The following is a 23177-nucleotide window of genomic DNA, read 5'->3' on the forward strand; positions in this document are numbered from 1 at the left end:
TGAGATACATCAAACTCCAAAGCATCCTCCATTGACTACAGCATCACTGTATCAGCACCAGCATGGGTTTTTGGAAAATAAATCTTCTCAGACTAACTTGATTTCTTTTCTGGATGAGATTACAAGTTTGGATGATAGAGGTAACAGTGTTGATGTAATGTACTTAGACATCTGTAAGGCATTTGACTTGATACCACGCAACATTTTGATTAAAAAACTAAAATACAGAATTCTCATCACAAACATTAAATGGATTAAAAATTGGCTAACAGAGAGGTCTGAAAATGTAATTGCAGTCAGGGAATCATCATTGACCAGGTGTGTTTCTAGTGGGTTTCAGAGATTGTTTCTTAGTGTGATGCTATTTAACATTTTTATCAATGACCTGAAAGAAAACTTAATATTCACTTATGACACAAAGACTGTGGGAGAGGTAGGTAATGAAGGTGACAGGTCATTGATACAGAACAAACTGGATCACTTGCAAACCATGTGTATTTTAATATGGTCAAATATAAACAAAGAATACTTACAGAATGGGGGACTCTGACCTGGAAATAAACTTGGAGGTCATGGCAGATAATCAGTTCTACATGTGCTCCTAGTGCGACCCTTTCACCAAAAGGGCTAATGCAATCAATCCCTGGATGCATAAACAAGGAATCTTGAGTAGTGTTAAGGATATTACCTCAGTATATGGCACTGGTGGAATATTGTCTTGTTCTGGGGTCTACAATTCAAGAAGGATGTTGATAAATTGGAGAGGTTTAAGAATAAATCCGCAGGAATGATTAGTGGCTTGGAAAACATGTCTTACAGTGATGTACTCAAGGAGCTCAATCTATTTAACAAAGAGAAGGTTAACAGATGGTCACAGTTTGTAAGTACCTATGTGAGGAACAAAAAATTGACAATGTGCTTTTCAATCTAGCAGACCAAGGATATAACAAGATCTAAAGGCTGGAGGTTTAAACTAGACAAATTCAGACTACAGATAAAGTGCAGATTTTTGACAATGAGGGTAATTAGCCACTGGAACAATTTAGCAAGGATCATGGTGGATTTTCTATCACTAGCAATTTTTTAAAACAAGATTGGATGTTTCTCTGAAAGATATGCTCTAGTTCAAAAATAAACTAATTCAAGGAAGAGCTATGGCCTATGTTATATAGGAGGGCAGACTAGATGGTTACAGTGGTCCTTCTAGCTTTATACTCTGTGAATTATGAGACTGATTTTCAATAGTGTCTTTGTACTGTTTGTGCATGCAAAGCCACACCCACAATTGTGTGCCTAATGTAAGCCTGAAATTGCTGTCGTTACAAGTGCAAATCGGGAATTTGTGCAATCAGATGGCCAGACATTCATGCATACTATTAACTGATTTGCATGCATGATTTTTAAAAATCAGAACCTCAGAATATGACAAATCCAGAAAAATAAGCAACTGTGATATGGGAACTTTAAGAAGGGGCTTTTGTAGTGGGAAAAACTTCTGAATATGTCACAATTAAACATAAATGCATTTAACTTACACATATATTTAAAAGTTCCTCTCAAATTTGATGATAATGGAAGATGTATATATTTCCTTTACCCTGTGCCTTCAATTTCCCTATGAGCAATCCCTGAAATATTGTCCGTTGCATCCTATTTCTCCCCTAACCAGACAGATTTTTTCTATACATGTTGATAATCCTTGAAAATCTTTAGACAGTTGTGGGTGTGGCTTTGCATGCACAAACAGTACAAAGACACTGTTGAAAATCAGTCTCATAATTCACAGAGTATATAGCTAGAAGGACCACTGTAACCATCTACTCTGCCCTCCTATATTTATGTTTCAGAGTACGATAACTTCAGTGATTTCAATGGAGTTCTAATTTGTATCAGTGACAGGAGAATTAGGCCCATAGTCTACTTACATTTGCATATGTGGCCTATGATTTCCTGGGAAGTAATCTGAGCTCTTTTCATATGAATAATGATATTCAAAAGTAAATCGGATTGTATTCTCTATGTACTGGATCCTGCAGTGAATTGTAATGCTGAACTAGTGACCTCACAATCATTTCCATGGCAACAACATGACATTATGATTTCACTGCAGGACATAGCAGAAAGATGATTCTGGGTTCTGAGGGAGAAAGATCTTATTCAAATACCAAACATCCAACAAAATAGCAAAGAAACTGAGCTCAAGAAGTGAGCAAGTACAGTTATTAATGTGCAAATATTCTCATTTTTCCAGGTTTGTCTAACACAAGTCCTTCTTTAACTCACCGTGCTATGGTTAAGTAGTGCAGGGAACTACAAAATCTGACTGTACATATCATGTAGAATGTGCTGCACTACACAGTGGTAACTGGGGAGAAGGCAAATATGGAGTGTCTTCAATAATTCTGTTAAGTATCAGAGGGGTAGCCGTGTTAGTCTGGATCTGTAAAAGCAGCAAAGAATCCTGTGGCACCTTATAGACTAACAGACATTTTGGAGCATGAGCTTTCGTGGATGAATACCCACTTCCTCAGATGCATGTATTCACCCACGAAAGCTCATGCTCCAATAATTCTGTTCTCTTCTTTGGAAAGGAGCCCTTCAATGTTACTTTTAAAATAGTTTTCTGCAGTTTTATATATCATGATACTTTTGCCATCTATTTTCAATAATCACAGTATATTCAGTAGTATTGGGAATAAACAAATATAGAAATTGCTAGGGGAGCTAATTTTCCTTCCCTGACACTTGTGATTTAAATATGAGCAGTTGATACAAGGTTTGGATTATGATCTTAATAGTTTGCACACCTGTAAATCAAACTGTAGAAGAATTAGCTCAATAAAAGACACGCAGTCATTTACCTTAGTTAAATGTGACACATGGCTTGATTTGTCTTTAGTAACTGATTTTACCCAGCTGACTTTTACTAAATCCATGTACTCAGCACATTATAGCTTTATTAAATAGGAGCACTAAAAATTTAACAGAATCGTTATGTAAAGGTAAATTAAATGTAATTGCCTATATTCAGTTTACTAATTTTATTTAGCTTATAGTACTGGAAAGAGATTTATTACTGGTACTCTGAGCTAAAGTGCTCTATGTCGTTGTCAGTCAGCGCATACTTTATTGTCAATTGCATTGGCCAATGTCTAGTTGAGGTTGGGGTTTGTTGAAGATCGAGCTGGCTGAAATTCAAGATAATGCTGGTAGGTTGCCATTGTAAGTATTATAACTGTACCTTTTACTGAGGGTGAGAAATTCCATATATTGTTAGAGTTTGTAGTTCTGCAGTATTATTGCATCTCCAGCTGCTGGAAGATGATCATACAGCAGACCTGTCTAACAGACTCTTTTTCCATCTCCTCCTGACCACAAGATTGTGACTGGTTTTTGGTTTTTTAGATGCAAAACTTGCAGGCATGATTGATTCATATCTTTGTTACCTTTAGATTAGACTATTGCATTGTGCTCTGCACAAAACTGCACTTTAAATCATTCTGGAAACCTAAGGCAGTGTATGAGGCAGCCTGCACATTAAATGGTGTGTCTCATCACAAGCACATAATACCATATTCTTAAATTGCTTGCTCCTTGATTTCCAAATTGAGATTAAGATGTTGGCTTTGACGTATAAAGCCTTAAGGGCTTGAGACCTTCCCACTCCCCAGCCATACTGCCACAGCTGCAGTTGGCAGAGAACCTTGAGCTGGAGCTCTCTGTTGGTATAAAAGAGAGAGGGAGCGCTCCTGGCAGGGTTTGCTCCGGATTGGGTTGGATGGAATCTTTGATTAGATTATTTTCTGGTTTTGGAAGAGCAGAAGCAACCAGCATTATTCATTATTGCATATTACTGTATTTAGAGCAAAGCCACCCTGTTATACCAATTATATTAGACCAGTAAAAACCAGCAGGATCTTATTAAAGGGGACAAGGCAAAGATACCACATTTATTATAATAACAATTTATGACTAATAACTAATATCTTAATTCTTATACACACACATTATACCTATTACCTATACACACACACACACATTCACATTATACCTAATACCTATACACACACATTCACACACACACACACATCCACATTCATCAGGTGTTCTGCAGCTGCTGCATAGTTACCAGTCCTGAAGATAGCTTAAGTTCATGGCTTGATTTTGCAACTTGGGTTCGTAGCTTGTGGCAGCTAACTGGCCAGGAAAGCTGGGCACAAGGCTGAGCTGGATCTCTGTTGGGCAGGCACCGACGTTCTTCCATGTTGGCAGCAGAATGTTACCCATCTCGCCCTTCTTTTTTATAGGCTTTTAGTTTGGATTCAAAGTCTATAGGTCTTGCTGTGTCATGCTGCCTCTGGGTTTAGATTGATCACCCATCAATTGCAGGCGTGACTTTCAGCCTTGAACCTGGCTTTGATCTTCCTTCTGTTGTTCTGTTGTCCTTTTCTTTTTAGAGTGGATGCTTCTTACTTTGTTTAGGGCTGTTGTCTAGGTCTTCAGCCGTTGGTATTTGAACTTTATCTCATCAGGACAGGCTGGGGCTGGAGGTTGATTCTGTCATCCACACATACCTCATTCACACATCTAAACTAAACTAATAAGATTACAGCAAGATTTGCAAAAATGAAGGTTGGAGGAAGCTTTTACAAAATGGAGTGAGTGTTTTAAAATGGGGTTTGAATTACAATATGGAACAGAAGTTACAGTGTAGGCAAGTGTAGTGAATGGTGAACAGAAGTTACATTAATAAAGTGAACAATTAAAAACAATTTCATTTATTAGTTCTACAACCCATTATTCCATTCCATCTGCTGTTACTGAGCTCAAAGGAGCATAACCATTGTCACAGCAGTTAACAACCTGCAATGTAAAAGGATGACATTTGGACTGTAAAATCCAGAGTAATGCAATCCAAATACGACTGTGAAGTGGGCCACTGGAATACAGTGGAACCTGGTAAAGAAATTGCCATTCTGTAGTGTCTTAAATAAATACAACCGTGAGTGGTCTTGTTACTTAATTTGACCCTTAAATGGTAAGAATTATGTTTTCCCACCATAAGACAACTGATTTTTACACTTTCACTAATATCCATTTGGAGTGGAGAAAACTTTGGTAAACTGAGACACAACCATTTTGCTATCAGCTCTTGAGTTTTGCGTAGTATCTCAAATTGAAGCTAACAAACTGTCAAAGTTTTTAGTATTTGTATCACTGAGAGTTGATATTTAATTGCCTCTTCCATCTTTTAGTGCACCCCTCTGTATTTTTTTTTCCAGTTTTCTGCTTTGGATATTTACACAGTTGAGGAATGAGTCTATCAGCTTGTATTTAACTATTTTGTTTTTGGAGTTGACAGAAACAAATGGTGTGAGAATTAAGTTCATGTGTAATCATGGCAGAAATACTACCATATTAATTTCCTTATGTATTATTTACTAATTTCATTTTGTATGTTGCTAGAAAGCAGGCCTATGCAGCAATATCTCACTCTTGATATTAGACAGATTTCATCATAACTGACTCCATCACAAGTCAAAAAATGTGTTTTATTTCAGATAGTAGAAGTTTAACCATAGGAATACTCGTAACCATTCTGTGTCTTATTGTTGCTGGTTTAATCATCTATCTCAAAAGGAAGACTTTGATTAGACTGCTATTTACAAATAAAAAGACAACAATAGAGAAACTAAGGTATGATAATTTTTCTTAACTACCCACTCATTTAAATAAACTTCAATAGAAACTGACTGTACTCATTACATTTCTCAGTACTTATGGTGCATATATGAGACATTTACTAAAAGTGGATTCATTCATTAATTAATATGAGTTTTTCAGAAGTGTTCTTTCTTCACTTCAACTTCATTGACATCAGTAAATAAAATGGGGTTTGACTATATGCCTTTTTATTATGCTTTCTGTGATAAGCAATTAAAAAGTAAAGGAAACTTTGCCTTGATTTTGGGTTGCTTGAAATATTTTCATTATCTGGCTTGGCCTTTTATCTAAACTCAGTCAAGTGAGCTAAAACTTCCGTATTTGAGGTCATTACTACTTAAATGCTAGACTCATTAGAACAGTCTCTTGGGTGCTATAAAACTGCATTTCCACAGATTGCAAGAGCTAATTTAACAGACTAGTGGCTTCAAAAAAAATCAATATTTATTTTTATTCTTGCAAGATTTTTAGATAATTTTTACATTTCCTTGTTTTTCATAGAGAGCAAAAATAAGAAAGCCCTTTCAAAGTGTTATTCTGAGAAAGATACTGTGAAAAAAGTAAAGCTGTAAGAACAAAGTTGCATTCAATAAGTGTATACTTGTATTGCAGGTCTGTGAGTCCAGCAAGGCCTTCCAGTTCATTTGAGCCTAATCATGTTCATACCACAACTCTCAGTAAAAATCTAGTCATAAAGCCACAAAATTTAAACATACATCAGGTGGGTTCTTAACAGTCAAAATATCATTATTAGAATTTGATATACATTTCCTGTATATTTGAAGTAACTATGACACTTATTATCATTAAGTATTAAAATTATATAAAACTATGAACTAATTAAACAAGAGCAGAAAAAGTGGGTCCAAAATGCACTTTGGCTTCCAAGTTCCAAACAGATGGAGATTCAAATGTTGAAAGGAGATACAATTAGCCTCTGGGATACAGCCAGCCATCTCAGACAGAAGCATTACCATCTGAACAGCCAAGGATTAGTGTTTGAATAGGCTTCTGGAAGTTGTTAATTGCTTGTTCTCTGGCTACAGAAAAGGAGTTTTGGGGGACGGTAAAGCAGGGAGGGAAAGAAGGGAAAAGCAAGTGCAGAACACGGAAGATTACAGTGTTTCAAACAATATTGTTTGTATCCATAATATTCACTGGGATTTTTTTAAACTGCCAATTTTATTATTTTATGGCTCTATAGAGAGATGGTCCGAGAAGACTGCTACCATATCAGACTATTGACAACACTAACCCTGTAAAGACATCTGATTTACAGCGGTCAAAAACACCACAGCGAGTCCTACCACCCCTTCATCAGCTACCCTGTCATCAAGCTGTACCTGCACGGCCACTGCCAGCTAACCCATCTCTTAGGCTTGCTCAGGTAAATCTACATTTTCTTTCTTATATTTAGATAGTGATGTCAGGCTACAGCCTGCAGCATGAATAACAGCATATAATAAATCAGAATAAAATGTTTTATCACTTTACATATATGGGTTCTCCTGCGGCATTCCCTGTGTGATTGATAGTGTAGTGAGTGGATAGCCAGACAGCAGTCATTATGGCTTAGCTCCTCAGCTTGTGTAAAGTGGTGTAGCTCCAGTTAAGTAAATGGAACTGTTCTGATTATTCTGAATGAGGATTTGGCCTTAACTATTTCTTGTACTTCAGCCAATTAAAAGACCAAGTTAGTACATGGTTGCAATATATAGTACAGGTGGGAACTTTACTATGGAACCTCTCTGTAACTGGGTAAACATCAAGGGTATTTTCCAGTTTAGCATACATGTCAACACTAAAATTTGCAGTGGAGTTATCCTCTGTGTTGTAACTGGTTTCCCTTTCTTACTTATATGTGTTGATGAAAGGGACTTTAAGCAAGGGAATGTTGGCCAGGTGACCACTATTATTGCTGCTCCTTCCTATAAGTAAAGATCCTTTTTACCATTACTCATGTGAGAGGAGATGGTCTTGTGGCTGAAGTGCAAGACTGAGAATCAAAGGTACCTCTTTGCTGTAGAGTTAATTTGCATGAGCACCATCCAGGTTAGCCTAGCCTGTATGTGTGCAGCCACACTACAAATCTCCAGGTGAATTACTGTGTGCTCCCTGGTGCTGTACTCAGCTATATATAGTGTTAGGACTTCTCTGGACATATCCTTTGATAGTTCTTTGTGCTGCTGTTACCTGAACCACTATGATTCTTTCCTGGTGAATTGTGGAATAATTTTTCTGTCCTTCTGCGCTGATACACAAGGAATTGTGGAAGGGCACTGGAAAAGTATCAGCGCTCAATTGATTTAACTTAGGTGATTTAGCACCTCCCTCTCTTCTTCACTCCCATGGACGGTGTAGCAGGGTGACTACCCTGCTCCTAAAATAGAAGAGGTTAAAAGCAGCCCTGGAGACGGCTGTGGCTGGGGACAGCTGATTGGGGAAGCAGCCGCAGCTGAGCCACATCCTAATTAGGCCACAGCTGGCCCTATAAAGGGCCATCAGCCAGGAGCTAGGGGAGTCTTTCTCCCTCTAGCTCTGGAGGGAGATGGTCCTCCTGCCTGAAAGCTAAGGGTACTCAGGGTGGAGCAGTGCTGGGAAAGGGGCAAGCTGGGCTAGGGAGCTCAGGCCTGGTGACCTCCCAGGCTGTGGCCTGATAGCAAGGCCTAAAAGGGTACTGGGTTAGGCAGCAGGTCCAGAACCTCCCTTGCCTATGATGACTGGCTTTTACAGTGCAGTCGAACCCCTGGCCACATGCAAATGCCCATCTATTCAAGTCCTCCACCTGGTGGGTCAGCAAACTAACAGCCATGATGGCTGACCTGCTTTCTTTCCCCCTCACACCGCCCCATACAGTTTTCCATAAAGAGAAAGTCTCCTTGTGCCTTCATTTTAAGTTCCTCCCAAAGTTCATCTCTGAGTTTTAGCTCAACCAGTACATCTATCTCCCAGTCTTCCATCCTAAACAGCATTCCACTCCCGTGGATAGGACATCTGCAATCCTTGGACATCTGCAGGCCTTCTACTTGGATAGGACTTGCGTCTGTCATGCCTCCCCACACCTCTTTGTAGGCACAGTGGAACGGTTGAGAGGGCAAGCCCTCTCCTCACAGCACATATCCAATTGGGTCTCTAAGTGCATTACAGGATGCTATGCGCACTCTAAAGCAATGCCACCTGGCAGAATTACAGCATACTCCACGCAGGCGCATGCAACTATCTCTGTCTCTCTGGCAGATGTCCCTTGGCATGTGAGCTGCCGCATGGCAACATGGTGCTCTGTCCACACTTTCACAGCGCACTATGCCATCGACCTGTGGGCAGCCACAGAAGCCGATATAAGACACGCTGTCCTACAGCAGGTCTTCCCCATTACGTCCTCGCACCCACCTCCAAGCTGATCATTACTCCATACTCACCTGCATTTGAAATACATATAAGTGTATCACTCAGAGAAGAGGATGTGGTTAATTACCAGTAACTGCAAAAAGAACGAGGAGTATTTGTGGCACATTAGAGACTAACAAGTTTATGCCCAAATAAATTTATTGGCCTCTAAGGTGCTATAAGTACTCCTCGTTCTTTTTGCTGATACAGACTAACACAGCTACCACTCTGAAACCTGTCACCAGTAACTGGAGGTTCTTCAAGATGTGTGGTCCCTATTTGTATTCCAGTACCTTCCCCTATGGTGCGGAGACTCTTATGTTGTGGTAAGAGGGAGACTGAGGGTGTGTTGCCCCACATAGCCTCTTATAACCTCACACAGAAGATGTGGTGACATCACGAGGCCATGAGGGGTCAACAGACACTGCTGCTGAAAAACCTTCCAACTCGGGCACATGGCATGCCTGTGCATCAGTGTTTGGAATACAAATAGGGACAACACATCTCAAAGAACCTCCAGTTACAAGTCATTACCTCTTCTTCTCACTGTTTGCCAAGGGTAATATTTAAAAGTCTATGACCAATATAAAATTTTCTTTTGTATAGAAGTCTTCATGAAACAGTTTGATTATCCATGTCAGATCTTCAGCTGATGTAAATCAGCATAAAAAGTTATAGCACCTAGTGAATCCAGTCCATAATTTAGGTCTTCATTCATGTTTTCCTTGGTTATTCTGTAATCAGTTGCATGCTACTGCTGTTTTGCCACACCACATTCTCATCTAAATCAACTCGTTACAGGATATCCTTACTGTACGACAGTGGTTCTCAAACTTTTGTATTGGTGACCCCCTTTCACACAGAAAGACTCTGAGTGCAATCCCCCTTATAAATTCAGAACACATTTTTTAAATATTTAACTCTATTATAAATGCTGGTGGCAAAGGGGGTTGGGGTCAGGGATGGAGGCTCACGACCCCTTGAGGGATCATGACTCCTAGTTTGAGAACCCCTGCTGTGAGATATAGTTGGTAAGGAGCCAGACCTGTATTTACTATCTGCATGTTCTGCCACAGTCATCTCAAAGTGGCTTTACAGTCAGCTCCCTGATACAGAATCCATTGAAGCACCTTCTTCACTAGATTGATAAAGACCCCTCTTTCTCACAGTGCATTTTAGATTAGAAACCTCTTCCATAAGCATATTCAAAATAGACCAAAGGAGCAAATTAAAGTTGATATACATTGTTTATAGCTGCCTACTATATAAGAAATATACTTTCTTTCTCCTAAGCACAGCTGTAACAAGAGCTAGTGCCATTATTGAAAACAGCCCTTTCCCCAAATACAGATGAAAACCTGACATACTGAACTCGACTCTAGGTTACTGATATAAAATTGGAGAAAGAAATCTATCCATAAACACATTTAGCTGATGCTCTGTAGGGGAAAAAAACAGGGTCAGGAAAAGGGCCTTATTAGCAGAGAGAGCTTGCGCAGTGAAGCACCACCTTTGTGGTACTGAGGGGCATACTAGCAAGTTGCCAGGAGCTCAAAGGTCACAACTCATTTCCATGTTCATTTCCATACATTGACATGGCTTGTGTCAATTTGTATTCCCCATGATACACTTAGAATATGTAACACAACTATAAAGATGCAGCTATTCTTGGTTTCTTTTCTCTCAAACATTCATGTCTCTCCTTCCGAGAGCCACTGTTTTCTTATATCATTTTCTCCCTGTTAGGTGATTTCTTCTTCTGTCTCTCTCTCCTATCACATCACCTCCTCCTAACACTCTCTGCCAATCATCTGCCTCTACAACCAGTCTTACTTTTTTCCTGTGCACCTCCCTCCTTGCTCTCCTCATTTTCCTCCTCTTCTCCATTCTGTTTTCCCAGCTGTCATAATTACCACACCATGCCCTTCCCTATTGTCCATCTACTTCATTGCACCTTGCTAATACCATAATTAACCAGTGTAGCTACCAGCAGATAAAGGGTTTGTCTCCATTTGGAAGATATTCCAGAATGAGATAGGGTGTGTATTTCCAATTTTCTCATTAAGCTCAGGGCTAGCCTTACCATGAGGTGAACTGAGGCAGCCGCCTCAGGTGCCAGCCTGTCAGCGGGGGGGCCCCCTAGGACCCAGAGTGTAGAAAATTGTGTCTGCTGCTGATGCATATGTATTCTCTCTGCTCTAAATGCACAGAGATGGTGGAGTGCTGTGCTGGAGGAAGGAGGGCACAAGAGACATAACAGGCAGGCAGGAGAAAAGGTGAGAGGGAATAACAGAAAGCAGCAGCAGGAGCTGCAGGGAGAGAGGAGGAGGAGCAGGAGCCTCTTATGTACCTCTCTAGCACCCCCAGCAGCCTGGACTGATTAACACCAGCTTCTCAAGGAGCTTCCCTGTTACTTCCCTGAACCCACTTGAGGAGAACAGGCAGTCAACTGAAGTAGTAGGAGCCAGTTAGGCCCTTAAAACGCTGATATCTTCCCTCACTCAGGCCCTGCTAGCAGCCTTATTTGTCCCCTTCAACTGAGTGTTGAGAGCCACTATAGCTGGCACAGAACAGCAGTCATGAGTGAAAGAAGAAAACGCCCCCCTAGGGCAGCATTCAGAAAAAGAAAGAAAGCAAAGGAAGCTTTTCTATCTAAACAGGAAGGAGCTCTCCTGTGATACATAGAGACAAATGTTCACGGTGAGACTTCCGGCCCCAGTGAGGATGTGAGTGGTGAGGAGATGCCAGTTCTTCCAGTTAGCTAGACTGTAGGTGACCTGACAGCTACTGCAGCATCCATATCTTCATCTCAAATGGATGTAACCATGCACATTCCTGAAGAAAAGTGTAGATCAGAGAAGAGTGTGGTGGACATGCAAGAAACAGCTGCTGCTGAGTTTAGTTCCTTAAGTATAGATGATCCATGACTGTGACCCACTTGAGCAGTAGCGTGAGGGACTTCCTTGTACTGCATGGGCCACAGCAAGTGAAAAACTTCATGTTCCCCAAAGACAATGAAAATAGAAGTTTCCATCCAACACATTAATGGCCTGAAATCCCCAATGGTGACAAAGTGGAGAAGCCATGGCTTATGTACTCAAAAACCCAGAATGCTGCATACTGTTTTTGTTGTAAACTCTTCTAGTCTAATGTTCCAGCCACATTGGGTTCTACAGGAACAAAGGACTGGAAAAATCTGACTAGAAATCTGGCATGCCCTGAGAAGGCAGCAAATCACCAGAGAGCATTCCATAGGTGGAAAGAGCTTGAGATGAGACTAAGGTTAAAGGCCACCACAGCTGATCAGCATCAAGAGAAGATTGCATCAGATTCTCTTTACTGGCAAAATGTTCTGAAAAGGCTCATTGCCATTGTGAGAATGCTTGCTACCCAAAACCTAGCACTGTGTGGCACTTCAGATCAGCTGTATGTGCCAAACAATGGAAACTTCCTTAAACTTGTGGAGCTGATGGCTGAGTTTGATGCTGTACTCCAGGAGCATCTAAGAAGAGTTACCACCCAAGAAATGTACACGCACCACTACCCTGGAAAAAATTCAAAATGAGATCATACAGTTACTGACAACAAAAGTCAAACAGAAGATTGCGGCAGATCTGAAGTCAGCAAGATATTACTCTGTTATTCTGGACTGCTATCATAACATTTCTTCCCAGATCTGGACCTTAGCGTCCAAAATATGGGTGTTAGCATGAAAACCTCCAAGCTTAGTTACCAGCTTGGACCTGGTAATTGCTGCCACCAGCCAGGAATTATACAGTGCCTAGCTCACTGTGGTCTCCCCAAAACCTTCCCTGGGGGACCCCAAGACTCAGATTCCTTGAGTCTCACAACAAAGGGGAATGAACCATTTCCCTTCCCCCTCCTCCCCTCCAGGTGTTCCCTCCCTGGGTTCCTGGAGAGATATACAGAAGCAAGCTCCATGAATCTAAACAAAGGGATTCTACCCTCCCTGTTTCCAGTCCTGGAAACACAAGTACCGAGACAGCTAATGTCTCTTCCCCCTTCACCCAGAGGGTATGCAAAGTCAGGCTTAGTAAATCTAACACAAAGAGATTTTCCCCCTGACTTCTTCCTCCCACCAATTCCCTTGTGAGCTGCAGACTCAATTCCCTGGAGTCCCCACTAAAGAAAAACTCCAACAGGTCTTAAAAAGAAAGCTTTATATAAAAAGAATGAAAAAGGACATAAAATATAGTCTCTGTATTAAGGTGACAATATACAGGGTCAATTGCTTAAAGGAAAAAAAAATGAATAAACAGCCTTATCCAAAAAGAATACCATTTAAAACATTCCAGCAACTACACACATGTAAATACAAAAAAACAATATAAACCTATTGTCTTACTATCCTTGTACTTACAACTTGGAAACAGAAGATTAGAAAGCCTGGAGATAGAAAAATCACTCTCAGAGCCGAGAGGGTCATCGAACCAAGACAAAGAACAAAGAACTCACACCCAAAACTTCCCTCCACCCAGATTTGAAAAAGTCTTGTTTCCTGATTGGTCCTCTGGTCAGGTGTTTCAGGTTACTGGTGTTACCCTTTTACAGGTAAAAAAACATTAATCCTTAGCTATCTGTTTATGACAACTGCACACCTGACATCAGCCATATGGACCAAATGACTTTAATGGTGCGTTTTGGAACAACAGAACCTAGTGAAAATGTCCCTGCAATAGTGACTGTCAGAGAGCATTTTCTAGAATTTATTGACATTGATGATACTACAGGGGCTGGTATGACAAATGTGCTTCTTAAAAAGCTGGAAGATACGGGAATTGCGATAGCTGACATGAGAGGTCAGGGCTACGATAACGGGGCCAACATGAAAGGAAAGAACAGAGGAGTGCAGACACAGAGCTGAGAGTTAAACCCTCGAGCTTTTTTTGTCCCTTGCAGTTCTCATTCATTGAACTTGGTGGTCAGTGATGCAGAATCAGCTTCTAGTGAGGCTGCTGAATTTTTTAAATGTAATTCAAAGCATCTGGGATACCGGGAGGAAGCACGAGCAGGAAAGTACAAGAGGGAAGGACTCCTGTCTCAGACTGAGAAAGTCAGACAATCAGCGAGTTATCTTAAGTGCCTATACACAAATGCAAGAAGCCTGGGAAACAAGCAGGGAGAACTGGAAGTCCTGGCACAGTCAAGAAACTATGATGTGATTGGAATAACAGAGACTTGGTGGGATAACTCACATGACTGGAGTACTGTAATGGATGGATATAAACTGTTCAGGAAGGACGGCAGGGCAGAAAAGTTGGGGGAGTTGCATTGCATGTAAGAGAGAAGTATGACTGCTCAGAGCTCCGGTGTGAAACTGCAGAAAAACCTGAGTCTCTGAATTAAGCTTAGAAGTGTGAGCAACAAGGGTGATGTCGTGGTGGGAGTCTGCTATAGACCACCAGACCAGGGGGAAGAGGTGGACGAGGCTGCCTTCTGGCAACTAGCAGAAGTTACTAGATCGCAGGACCTGGTTCTCATGGGAGACTTTAATCACCCTGATATCTGCTGGGAGAGCAATACAGCGGTGCACAGACAATCCAGGAAGTTTTTGGAAAGTCTAGGGGACAATTTCCTGGTGCAAGTGCTGGAGGAAATGACTAGGGGCAGAGCTCTTCTAGACCTGCTGATCACAAACCGAGAAGAATTAGTAGGGGAAGCAAAAGTGGACAGGAACCTCGGACGCAGTGACCATGAGATGGTTGAGTTCAGGATCCTGACAAGGAAGAAAGGAGAGCAGCAGAATATGGACCCTGGACTTCAGAAAAGCAGGCTTTGACTCCCTCAGGGAACTGATGGGCAGGATCCCCTGGGAAAATAACATGAGGGGGAAAGAGTCCAGGAGAGCTGGTTGTATTTTAAAGAATCCTTACTGAAGTTGCAGGAAAAAACCACCCGATGTCTAGAAAGAACAGTAAATACAGCAGGCGACCAGCTTGGCTTAACAGTGAAATCCTTGCTCATCTTAAATGCAAAAAAGAAGCTTACAAGAAGTGGAAGATTGGACAAATGACCAGGGAGGAGTATAAAAATATTGCTCAGGCATGCAGGAGTGAAATCAGGAAGGTCAAATCACACTTGGAGTTGCAGCTAGCAAGAGATGTTAAGAGTAACAAGAAGGGTTTCTTTAGGTACGTTAGCAACAAGAAGAAAGTCAAGGAAAGTGTGGACCTCTTACTGAACTAGGTTTGTGGCAACCTAGTGACAGAGGATGTGGAAAAAGCTAAATGTACTCAATGCTTTTTTTACCTCTGTCTTCACGAACAAGGTCAGCTCCCAGATTGCTGCACTGGGCAGCACAGTATGGGCAGGAGGTGACCAGCCCTCTGTGGAAAAAGAAGTGGTTTGGGACTATTTAGAAAAACTGGACGAGCACAAGTCCATGGGGCCAGATGCGCTGAATCCGAGGGTGCTAAAGGAGTTGGCGGATGTGATTGCAGAGCCATTGGCTATTATCTTTGAAAACTCATGGCGATCGGGGAGGTCCCGGATAACTGGAAAAAGGCTAATGTAGTGCCCATCTTTTAAAAACGACAGGAGGAGGATCTGGGGAACTACAGGCCAGTCAGCCTCACCTCAGTCCCTGGAAAAATCATGGAGCAGGTCCTCAAGGAATCAATTCTGAAGCACTTAGAGGAAAGTGATCAGGAACAGTCAGCATGGATTCACCAAGGGCAAGTCATGCCTGACTAACCTAATTGCCTTCTATGAGGAGATAAATGGGTCTGTGGATTAGAGGAAAGCAGGGTGTGTGTTATTCCTTGACTTTGGCAAAGCTTTTGATACTGTCTCCCACAGTATTCTTGCTGGCAAGTTAAAGAAGTATGGGCTGAATGAATGGACTATAAGGTGGATAGAAAGCTGGCTAGATCATTGGGCTCAATGGGTAGTGATCAATGGCTCCATGTCTAGTTGGCAGCCGGTTTCAAGCGAAGTGCCCCAAGGGTCGGTCCTAGGCCGGTTTTGTTCAATATCTTCATTAATGATCTGGAGGATGGTGTGGATTGCACTCTCAGCAAGTTTGCAGATGACAGTAAATTGGGAGGAGTGGTAGCAACGCTGGAGGGTAGGGATAAGATACAGAGGGACCTAGAAGATTGGGCCAAAAGAAACCTGATGAGGTTCAACAAAGATAAGTGCAGAATCCTGCACTTAGGATGAAAGAATCCCATTCACTGTTACAGACTAGGGACCGAATGGCTAGGAAGCAGTTCTGCAGAAAAGGACCTAGGGATTATAGTGGGCTGCATAAGTAGGGGCACTGCCAACAGATAGAGGGATGTGATCATTCCCCTCTATTTGACATTGGTGAGGCCTCATCTGGAGTACTGTGTCTAGTTTTGGGCCACACAACACAAGAAGGATGTGGAAAAATTGGAAAGAATCCAGCAGAGGGCAACAAAAACGATTAGGGGGCTGGAGCACATGACTTATGAGAAGAAGCTGAGGGAACTGGGATTGTTTAGTCTGCAGAAGAGAAGAATGAGGGGGGATTTGATATCTGCTTTCAACTACCTGAAAGGGGGTTCCAAAGAGGATGGATCTAGACTGTTCTCAGTGGTACCAGATGACAGAACAAGGAATAATAGTCTCAAGTTGCAGTGGGGATGTTTAGGTTGGATATTAAGAAAAACTTTTTCACTAGGAGGGTGGTGAAGCACTGGAATGGGTTACCTAGGGAGGTGATGGAAACTCCTTCCTTAGAGGTTTTTAATGTCAGGCTCAACAAAGCCCTGGCAGGGATGATTTAGTTGGGAATTGGTCCTGCTCAGAGCAGGGGTTTGGACTAGATGACCTCCTGAGATCCCTTCCAACCCTGATATTCTATGATCTATGTATTTTTCTCTGCATCAACTCATCGATGGCAAATTTTGAAGCAACATCTGGGAACATCCTGTCTGACACTGAAACCACCAAGTGCCACATGATGGGAAAGTCGAGTGGGGGCGATAAAGCCTATCAAACACCAAATTGGGAAGATAGATGATGCCATAATTGGCATTATGGAGGATAATGTTATGACAGGAACAGTTTGTGAGAGAACAGTGGCAGAGGGAAATGGAATCACCAGAAACATACATAACTTCAAATTTCTGTGTGGCTTAGTGTTGTGGCATGACATACTGTTTGAAATAAATGTTGTAAGCAAGAGACTCCAAGGTGTTGACCTTGATATATCTGGAGCAATGGAACAACTGGACGAAGCAAAGTCATACCTACAGTCTTACTGGTCAGATGAGGGATTTCAAAACATTCTGAAGAGTTTTCAGAAGTTGGCAGAGGAACTTCACACTGAAGCTATTTTTCCACCGAAGAAGGCGATATTTGATTACGAGGCATGGGATAATCCCATAAGAGACCCCAATCAACAGTTCAAAGTTGAATTCTTTAACCAGGTGCTAGATTGTACGATACAGTCAATTGAAGAACATTTCATGCAGCTCAAAGAACACACCAGTATATTTGGGATGTTGTATGATATTCCAAAACTCCTCGCTATACCTGAAGACAACCTGCACCAGCAATGCAGGGCACTAGAGACAATGTTGACACATCATGATATGCGCGATATTGATGCGAGTGATTTAGGTGATGAACTAAAAGCCCTGTCAAAATACATTTCAGCAGGATCAACTCCAAAGGCTGTTCTGGAATATTTGTGCACAAATAAGATGACTACCTTCTTTCCAAATGGTTTTGTTGCTCTGCACATACTTCTAACACTTCCTGTAACAGTTGCCAGTGGAGAACACAGCTTCTCCAAGCTGAAATTAACAAAAACACATCTACGCTCCACAATGACACAGGAGAGGCTGGCTGGCCTTGCAACCATCTCAATAGAACATGAGCTGGCCCAGACTGTGGACCTTCAGGAAGCAGTTCAAATCTTTGCAACCAAGAAGGCACGGAAAGCACCATTTTGATTATTCAGAGTAAAATTCCAGTGTTTACTATGCAGACAAAAAAAGTTACATTTGCTGTTCAGGCATTTGAAAGTTGTGTTACTTAAAATGCCGTGTTCAAAAAATTTAAGTTGTTAGTTCTCCTTTATTGGGGTAGGTAGCAAAGCAGTACCATGAGAGGAGTAGAACAGGAAGAAGGCAGAATTGAGACCTTTCAAAGTTTTGGCCCAAGCAAGGGGGGCATGGAGAGCTCAAATGATGCCCTCACCTCAGGTGCCAAAATGTTGTGGGCCAGCCCTGATTAAGCTCTATCTACTACCAATGTGAATTAGGCTAAAACCCAAAAAAGACACTTCAGTGGAATGGCTATTCTGGAATAATTTCCCCATGGAGGCAAGTTGAAAGGCTGATTGATCTGTAACCAAGGTGTTGGCACTTCCTCGTTCTGTGCCCCGCACTACCCAGTAAGCAGTTCCATTCCCTACTAATGGGCTGGGCGAAAGGAAGGTGCTACTAGCAGAGAGCCATGGGAGAGGAGCTATGAAATAGTAGCTACCTGCCACTTAGGATAGGTAAAATGGATAAAGTAACATTTCTGACCTTTGTTGATCTTGTCCGTTTAGACTGTAAGCTCTTCAGGCCCGGGACTGTCTAACTATATATTTTTTAGTGTGCTTAGCACATTCAGGTCCCCATCTTCATTGGAGGCATCTAGATATTACCATAATACAAATAAATAAAAGAATTTTCATTAAAGCCTGATCTTGCAAACACAAGTGAATAAATAACTTTACACAGATGAGTTACAATGCTCATCTGAGTAAAGCTACTCACATGCAGAAGCAGGTCACTTTCATATTATTGTAGGCAGTCAGTGGAACAAAGGTTTTATGATGCAAGAAGACTAAATTCCTTCTAATTACTTGCCATCTCCGTAATGCTGATTTTTATTTATTTGGTCATTAATTCTTTGGCAAAGAAAGACTAACTGCAACCAACTACAATGGTACAATAAAATTGCACACAATCATTCATGTGCCAACCACGTTGAAATGTTTTTGGTTTTTTTAATCCATTACCTTAGGGAACCTATATTCATAATCATAACTCAATGTAGTATTTCAGTAAGAGGCAATTCCTGCAATATGCCTTCTTCCAAAATGGTATATTGTGCTTTAAACATAGATACATACATGCAAGTTTTATTCCTCAAGAAATCTAGCACATGTGGTTTCTCGACCATGGATTATTTGAATAGACAGGCTGCTTCTCTCTTACAAGTTGTCCATTTTATATCCACTGAAACTTACCAAATTTTGAACAATTTCATTTGCTAGGATCTATAATTGACTTCATAAGCATCATCATTATATTCCTATCACACAGAAAGATATTTACAAGAAATTGCTGTTTTTTTCCACTATGGTTGATTACTTCATTACTATTTGCAATATCCCTTGTATTTTCCTTTTATGAAGTCTATTCTTCACACACAAAACAGCACTGATAAGAAAAATGTTTTTTCCTTTATTTTGAAGGAAGAAGTTGATAAGAGCTTAAAATTCTTTTGGATGATGGTCAAGGTTGACTTGTATGGAGTGAGAGATTATCTTATCATAGTAGCCAAACAGAAAAAAAAATGTATTTAGTCTTGCCATTCCTCACGTGCATACAGCATTAGTACTAGTTATGCAGCGACTGCATGCAAGGAGAGGAGGGACACAGAACTGTAGTTTTAAAAAATAAAACTGTTCTAAACTTGAACTGACTGAATCCAAAGTTTACTCAAAGTCCAGCTTTTTCCTTCTTTGTGATCATCAGGTTTAGTGGTCATTCCCCATTTCCTTTCAAAAGTGCAATGCTTATGTTGAAAATGAGATGCTTAAAACAGATAATGAAAATTTGGTGTTCAGAAACCGTTTTTGCTCAGCTGCACACATGCCAAATTGCCAGTATTAAATGGTGGTCTTTTTTGGATCATAAACTGTGCAACAAGCATTCTTCTCTCTAAGACCAATGAAACAATGTTACCATCTTTGGAGCAGATTGATGGCCACACAGTAATGACATTAATTCATGCCTTGCAGCAAGATTACTACTATTCTTTACCAATTAACTACTTAGTTCCACAGTTCTTTTGGCTGAAATAAATTGCAGCTGCGTTTATAACAATTCCATGAATGCTCACCAGTCAAGCTCGAATCAGACAGATTGATTCTAGGGTCATCCAAAATTTGTGTTTTGAAGTCATTTCCACTGTTGTCATCTCCTGTAGGAAACCTTGTATGTGTTTACTAATTGTAAACTAACCAGGCCGAAAACACTGCCTCCGGAAACAATGGAAACTCATCCTGGAGACTTGGATGTGCTATTGGAATGCAGCTGCATCTAGATTTGCAGAGGGAGAGGGTTGCAAGAAAATAAAAGTTGGGCTTGTGCTCTTTTTTGCTCCTTGTAATGTATAAAGATGACCTGAAAGGATTTCTTTAAATAACTAAAAATTGTGTTTGCTTTTTAAAATATTTTTAATGCTAGAAATTCAGGCCCTAAAAGACACACTAACAGAAGAACTAGTGAAATTATGACATCACATGAGTTAAACAAATGAAAACTGAGCAACTGAAAAAGGAGGAGATGTTTACTCAAGTTGTTTAAAACTGTTTGTTTTGTTTAGTTTTATGTTAACACCTGCTAACTTCCAATGATTAATTACAATTTTGGACAAAAGATGTCTTTTTAACACCACTGCTTCAATAAAGGAGTGAGATCACAATGCACATGCAATGAGACCCATCAGAGTTTCTCCCATAAAGATAGTGAAGATCAGATTTGTTATTCCCAATATTCCTAAAATAAAAACAAAGAGAAGGAAAAAGCCTAAAAAGAAATCCTTTGCAGCCCTCTTCATATATCATAAGACAATAAAAAATAGTAGAAGCTCATTTAAAAAAAAAAAAACAACCAAAAACACTCCTGTACAGATCACCCTTATAAACATATGTGGACACAATGGACTAAATTCATCCTTGATCTAATTGCATTGTTGTTACCTACCCTCCCTTGATTTGCCTTTTATTTTTTTAATTGCATGACATAATTGAGGGCAGAATATGTCCTCCAGTCCAAAACATGGATTATGGAATTAACTTTCCTACTGCAAATTTGGTAAGAGTGAGTTTTATCTAAAAAGTTCTTTTGGTGTAAACACATACACCATGGTTCTGAAAATATGCAATGTAACGATTTGGAAAATTTCAATCACATTTGAAATATAAAAATTACAGTCTATAATTTGGACATTGTGTGATATACTGTAGGATTCAAATGCATCTCTCTGATGAACATTTAAAAAAATAAACAAAACAACAAACCTTAGTGTTCCATGTGTTCTATCTACCGCATACCAAAGTAGAAAGCAACTCCGTTTAAAATCAAGTGTTTGTTTTTTCATTTTGTTTACAAAGATTACATGATCTGATTTTTTTTTTTTAACAGGAAACTCTGAAACCAAACCCTCCTCAAAAGCCTTTACCAGCAAATCCTCTGAACAAAACTGCTCGGTTTAACAATGCCTCCAGCCCAATACTTGGACATCAGAAACTTGTGCCTTACATTACTCCTGTAAGGTTAGTTTTGCTAATCAAAATATTTTTTTATGACTTATAGCAAATACTTTACTGCCAGTTGTAGACTCTCCCTTACTCAGAGCTGACTTGCCATATTTTTGGAAAAAAAACCACCATCCTCTCCGTTTAAATGGTCTGTCATCAAATAAGGTTCCCTGCAACTCCCTCACCTATATATTAGCATTGTGCTTATATCTTACTCTGGTAGAAAACAAGTATATCACAGAGGAGATCAAAAACGAAGACATCTATTATACAGCAATGAGTTATATTCTAACTGCACATAAAATACCATTGTAGAGTACCTTTGTTATGTATCTTGGTAATAAATAATCATTTTCTCTGTTTACCAAATATGTGAAAGATAGGGCCAGATTCTCAGCTACTGTAAATAAATGTAGCTTTTTTTTTTTCAATGGAGGTATGCCATTTTATACCAGCTGAGGATCTGTCTTTAAACACCTAATTCACTTTATTTTTTAAACTCTTATGTAATAGTAATTTCATATTGTACATTACTCGGACTTTAAGGTCAGAAGGGACCATCGTGATCATCTAGGCTGACCGCCTGCAAGCAATGATGAAGAAAGACTGTGGCAAAGATCACAAGAAAGAGATAGAGAGCATTACCCTACAGCCCTCATGAAGGCAAAACTCATTCAAGAGCTATATGATCTTATATAATGTATGAAAGACCGCGTGCAATAACTTTGCACATTGAGATGATATTCTGCTGTATCAACAATGCTTTATTGGCAGGCACCTCCTATAACGAAGCTTGCCATTATTTTATAGTTTCAGCATTACCAGAAAGTAATGTAGTTGGCAGTGGTTCAGAAATTTAGTGTCACAAAGGATGCAAGGATTTCATTACATTACTTGGGAAGAATTCTTGGTGAATAAAACTAAAAACACACAAGATAAATAAGTTCAAACAGGCATAGCAAAGACTTACAGTAAAATTATCCATACTGTAGATACAGAAAAGTTTAGAAGCTTCAGTACTTTGCTTGTGATTTCTGTGTCAACATGCAATTTAGTCCATGCTCATTAAAAAGAAAAATACAGTTTTTCTTTCAAAATCAGGGCACTGCAGTTACTTTACATGAGGAAAACGGTGTGGCAAGATAAGAGTTTGTTTTTACAAACTCCTGCTCCCTCCCTCCAAAAAAGTGAACAAACAAGCCGATAGTGATGTTGCAGCACAAACACTGAAGTGTGATTCTAAAAATCTTCAGCAGCACAAAAGAGATGTCTCTTACAGCAGCTGCTTCGAAAGAATCCAGTAGTTAGCCTTTTCAGACAGCACAGTACTGCAGCAGACAACTAGAAGTGGGGATGATAGCATTGCCACCTTTTTGAAAGATGATAGCAATTTAATAGAGACTCATTTGATAGGAAGTTTTGTGAGTTTTTTGACTAGTGTAGGCCTGTATGTAGGAAACGTACACTGAGAATCGTCATTATATTCCTCCCTTAGCCATCTCAGCCCCATACCTCCGCCACACACAAACAT

The 23177-nt window shown here is 40.3% G+C and overlaps 1 protein-coding gene across 2 annotated transcripts in view; it reads left to right on the forward strand.

Annotated features, from left to right (window-relative positions):
* The window catches only part of ADAM12 (ADAM metallopeptidase domain 12), a 330750-nt gene that overhangs the window by 303314 nt on the left and 4259 nt on the right, over window positions 1–23177 (forward strand). Inside the window, exons 19-22 of one of the 2 annotated variants that reach the window (XM_050959376.1) lie at window positions 5562–5697; window positions 6337–6445; window positions 6929–7111; window positions 21531–21661. In XM_050959376.1, the coding sequence (XP_050815333.1) occupies window positions 5562–5697; window positions 6337–6445; window positions 6929–7111; window positions 21531–21661 (559 nt within the window). Of the gene's footprint in view, window positions 1–5561; window positions 5698–6336; window positions 6446–6928; window positions 7112–21530; window positions 21662–23177 lie in introns of those variants that run through there. The other variant, XM_050959375.1, reaches the window with a different exon arrangement.

Source organism: Gopherus flavomarginatus, chromosome 6 (assembly GCF_025201925.1).
Source record: "Gopherus flavomarginatus isolate rGopFla2 chromosome 6, rGopFla2.mat.asm, whole genome shotgun sequence".
Classification (NCBI taxonomy): Eukaryota; Metazoa; Chordata; order Testudines; family Testudinidae; genus Gopherus; species Gopherus flavomarginatus.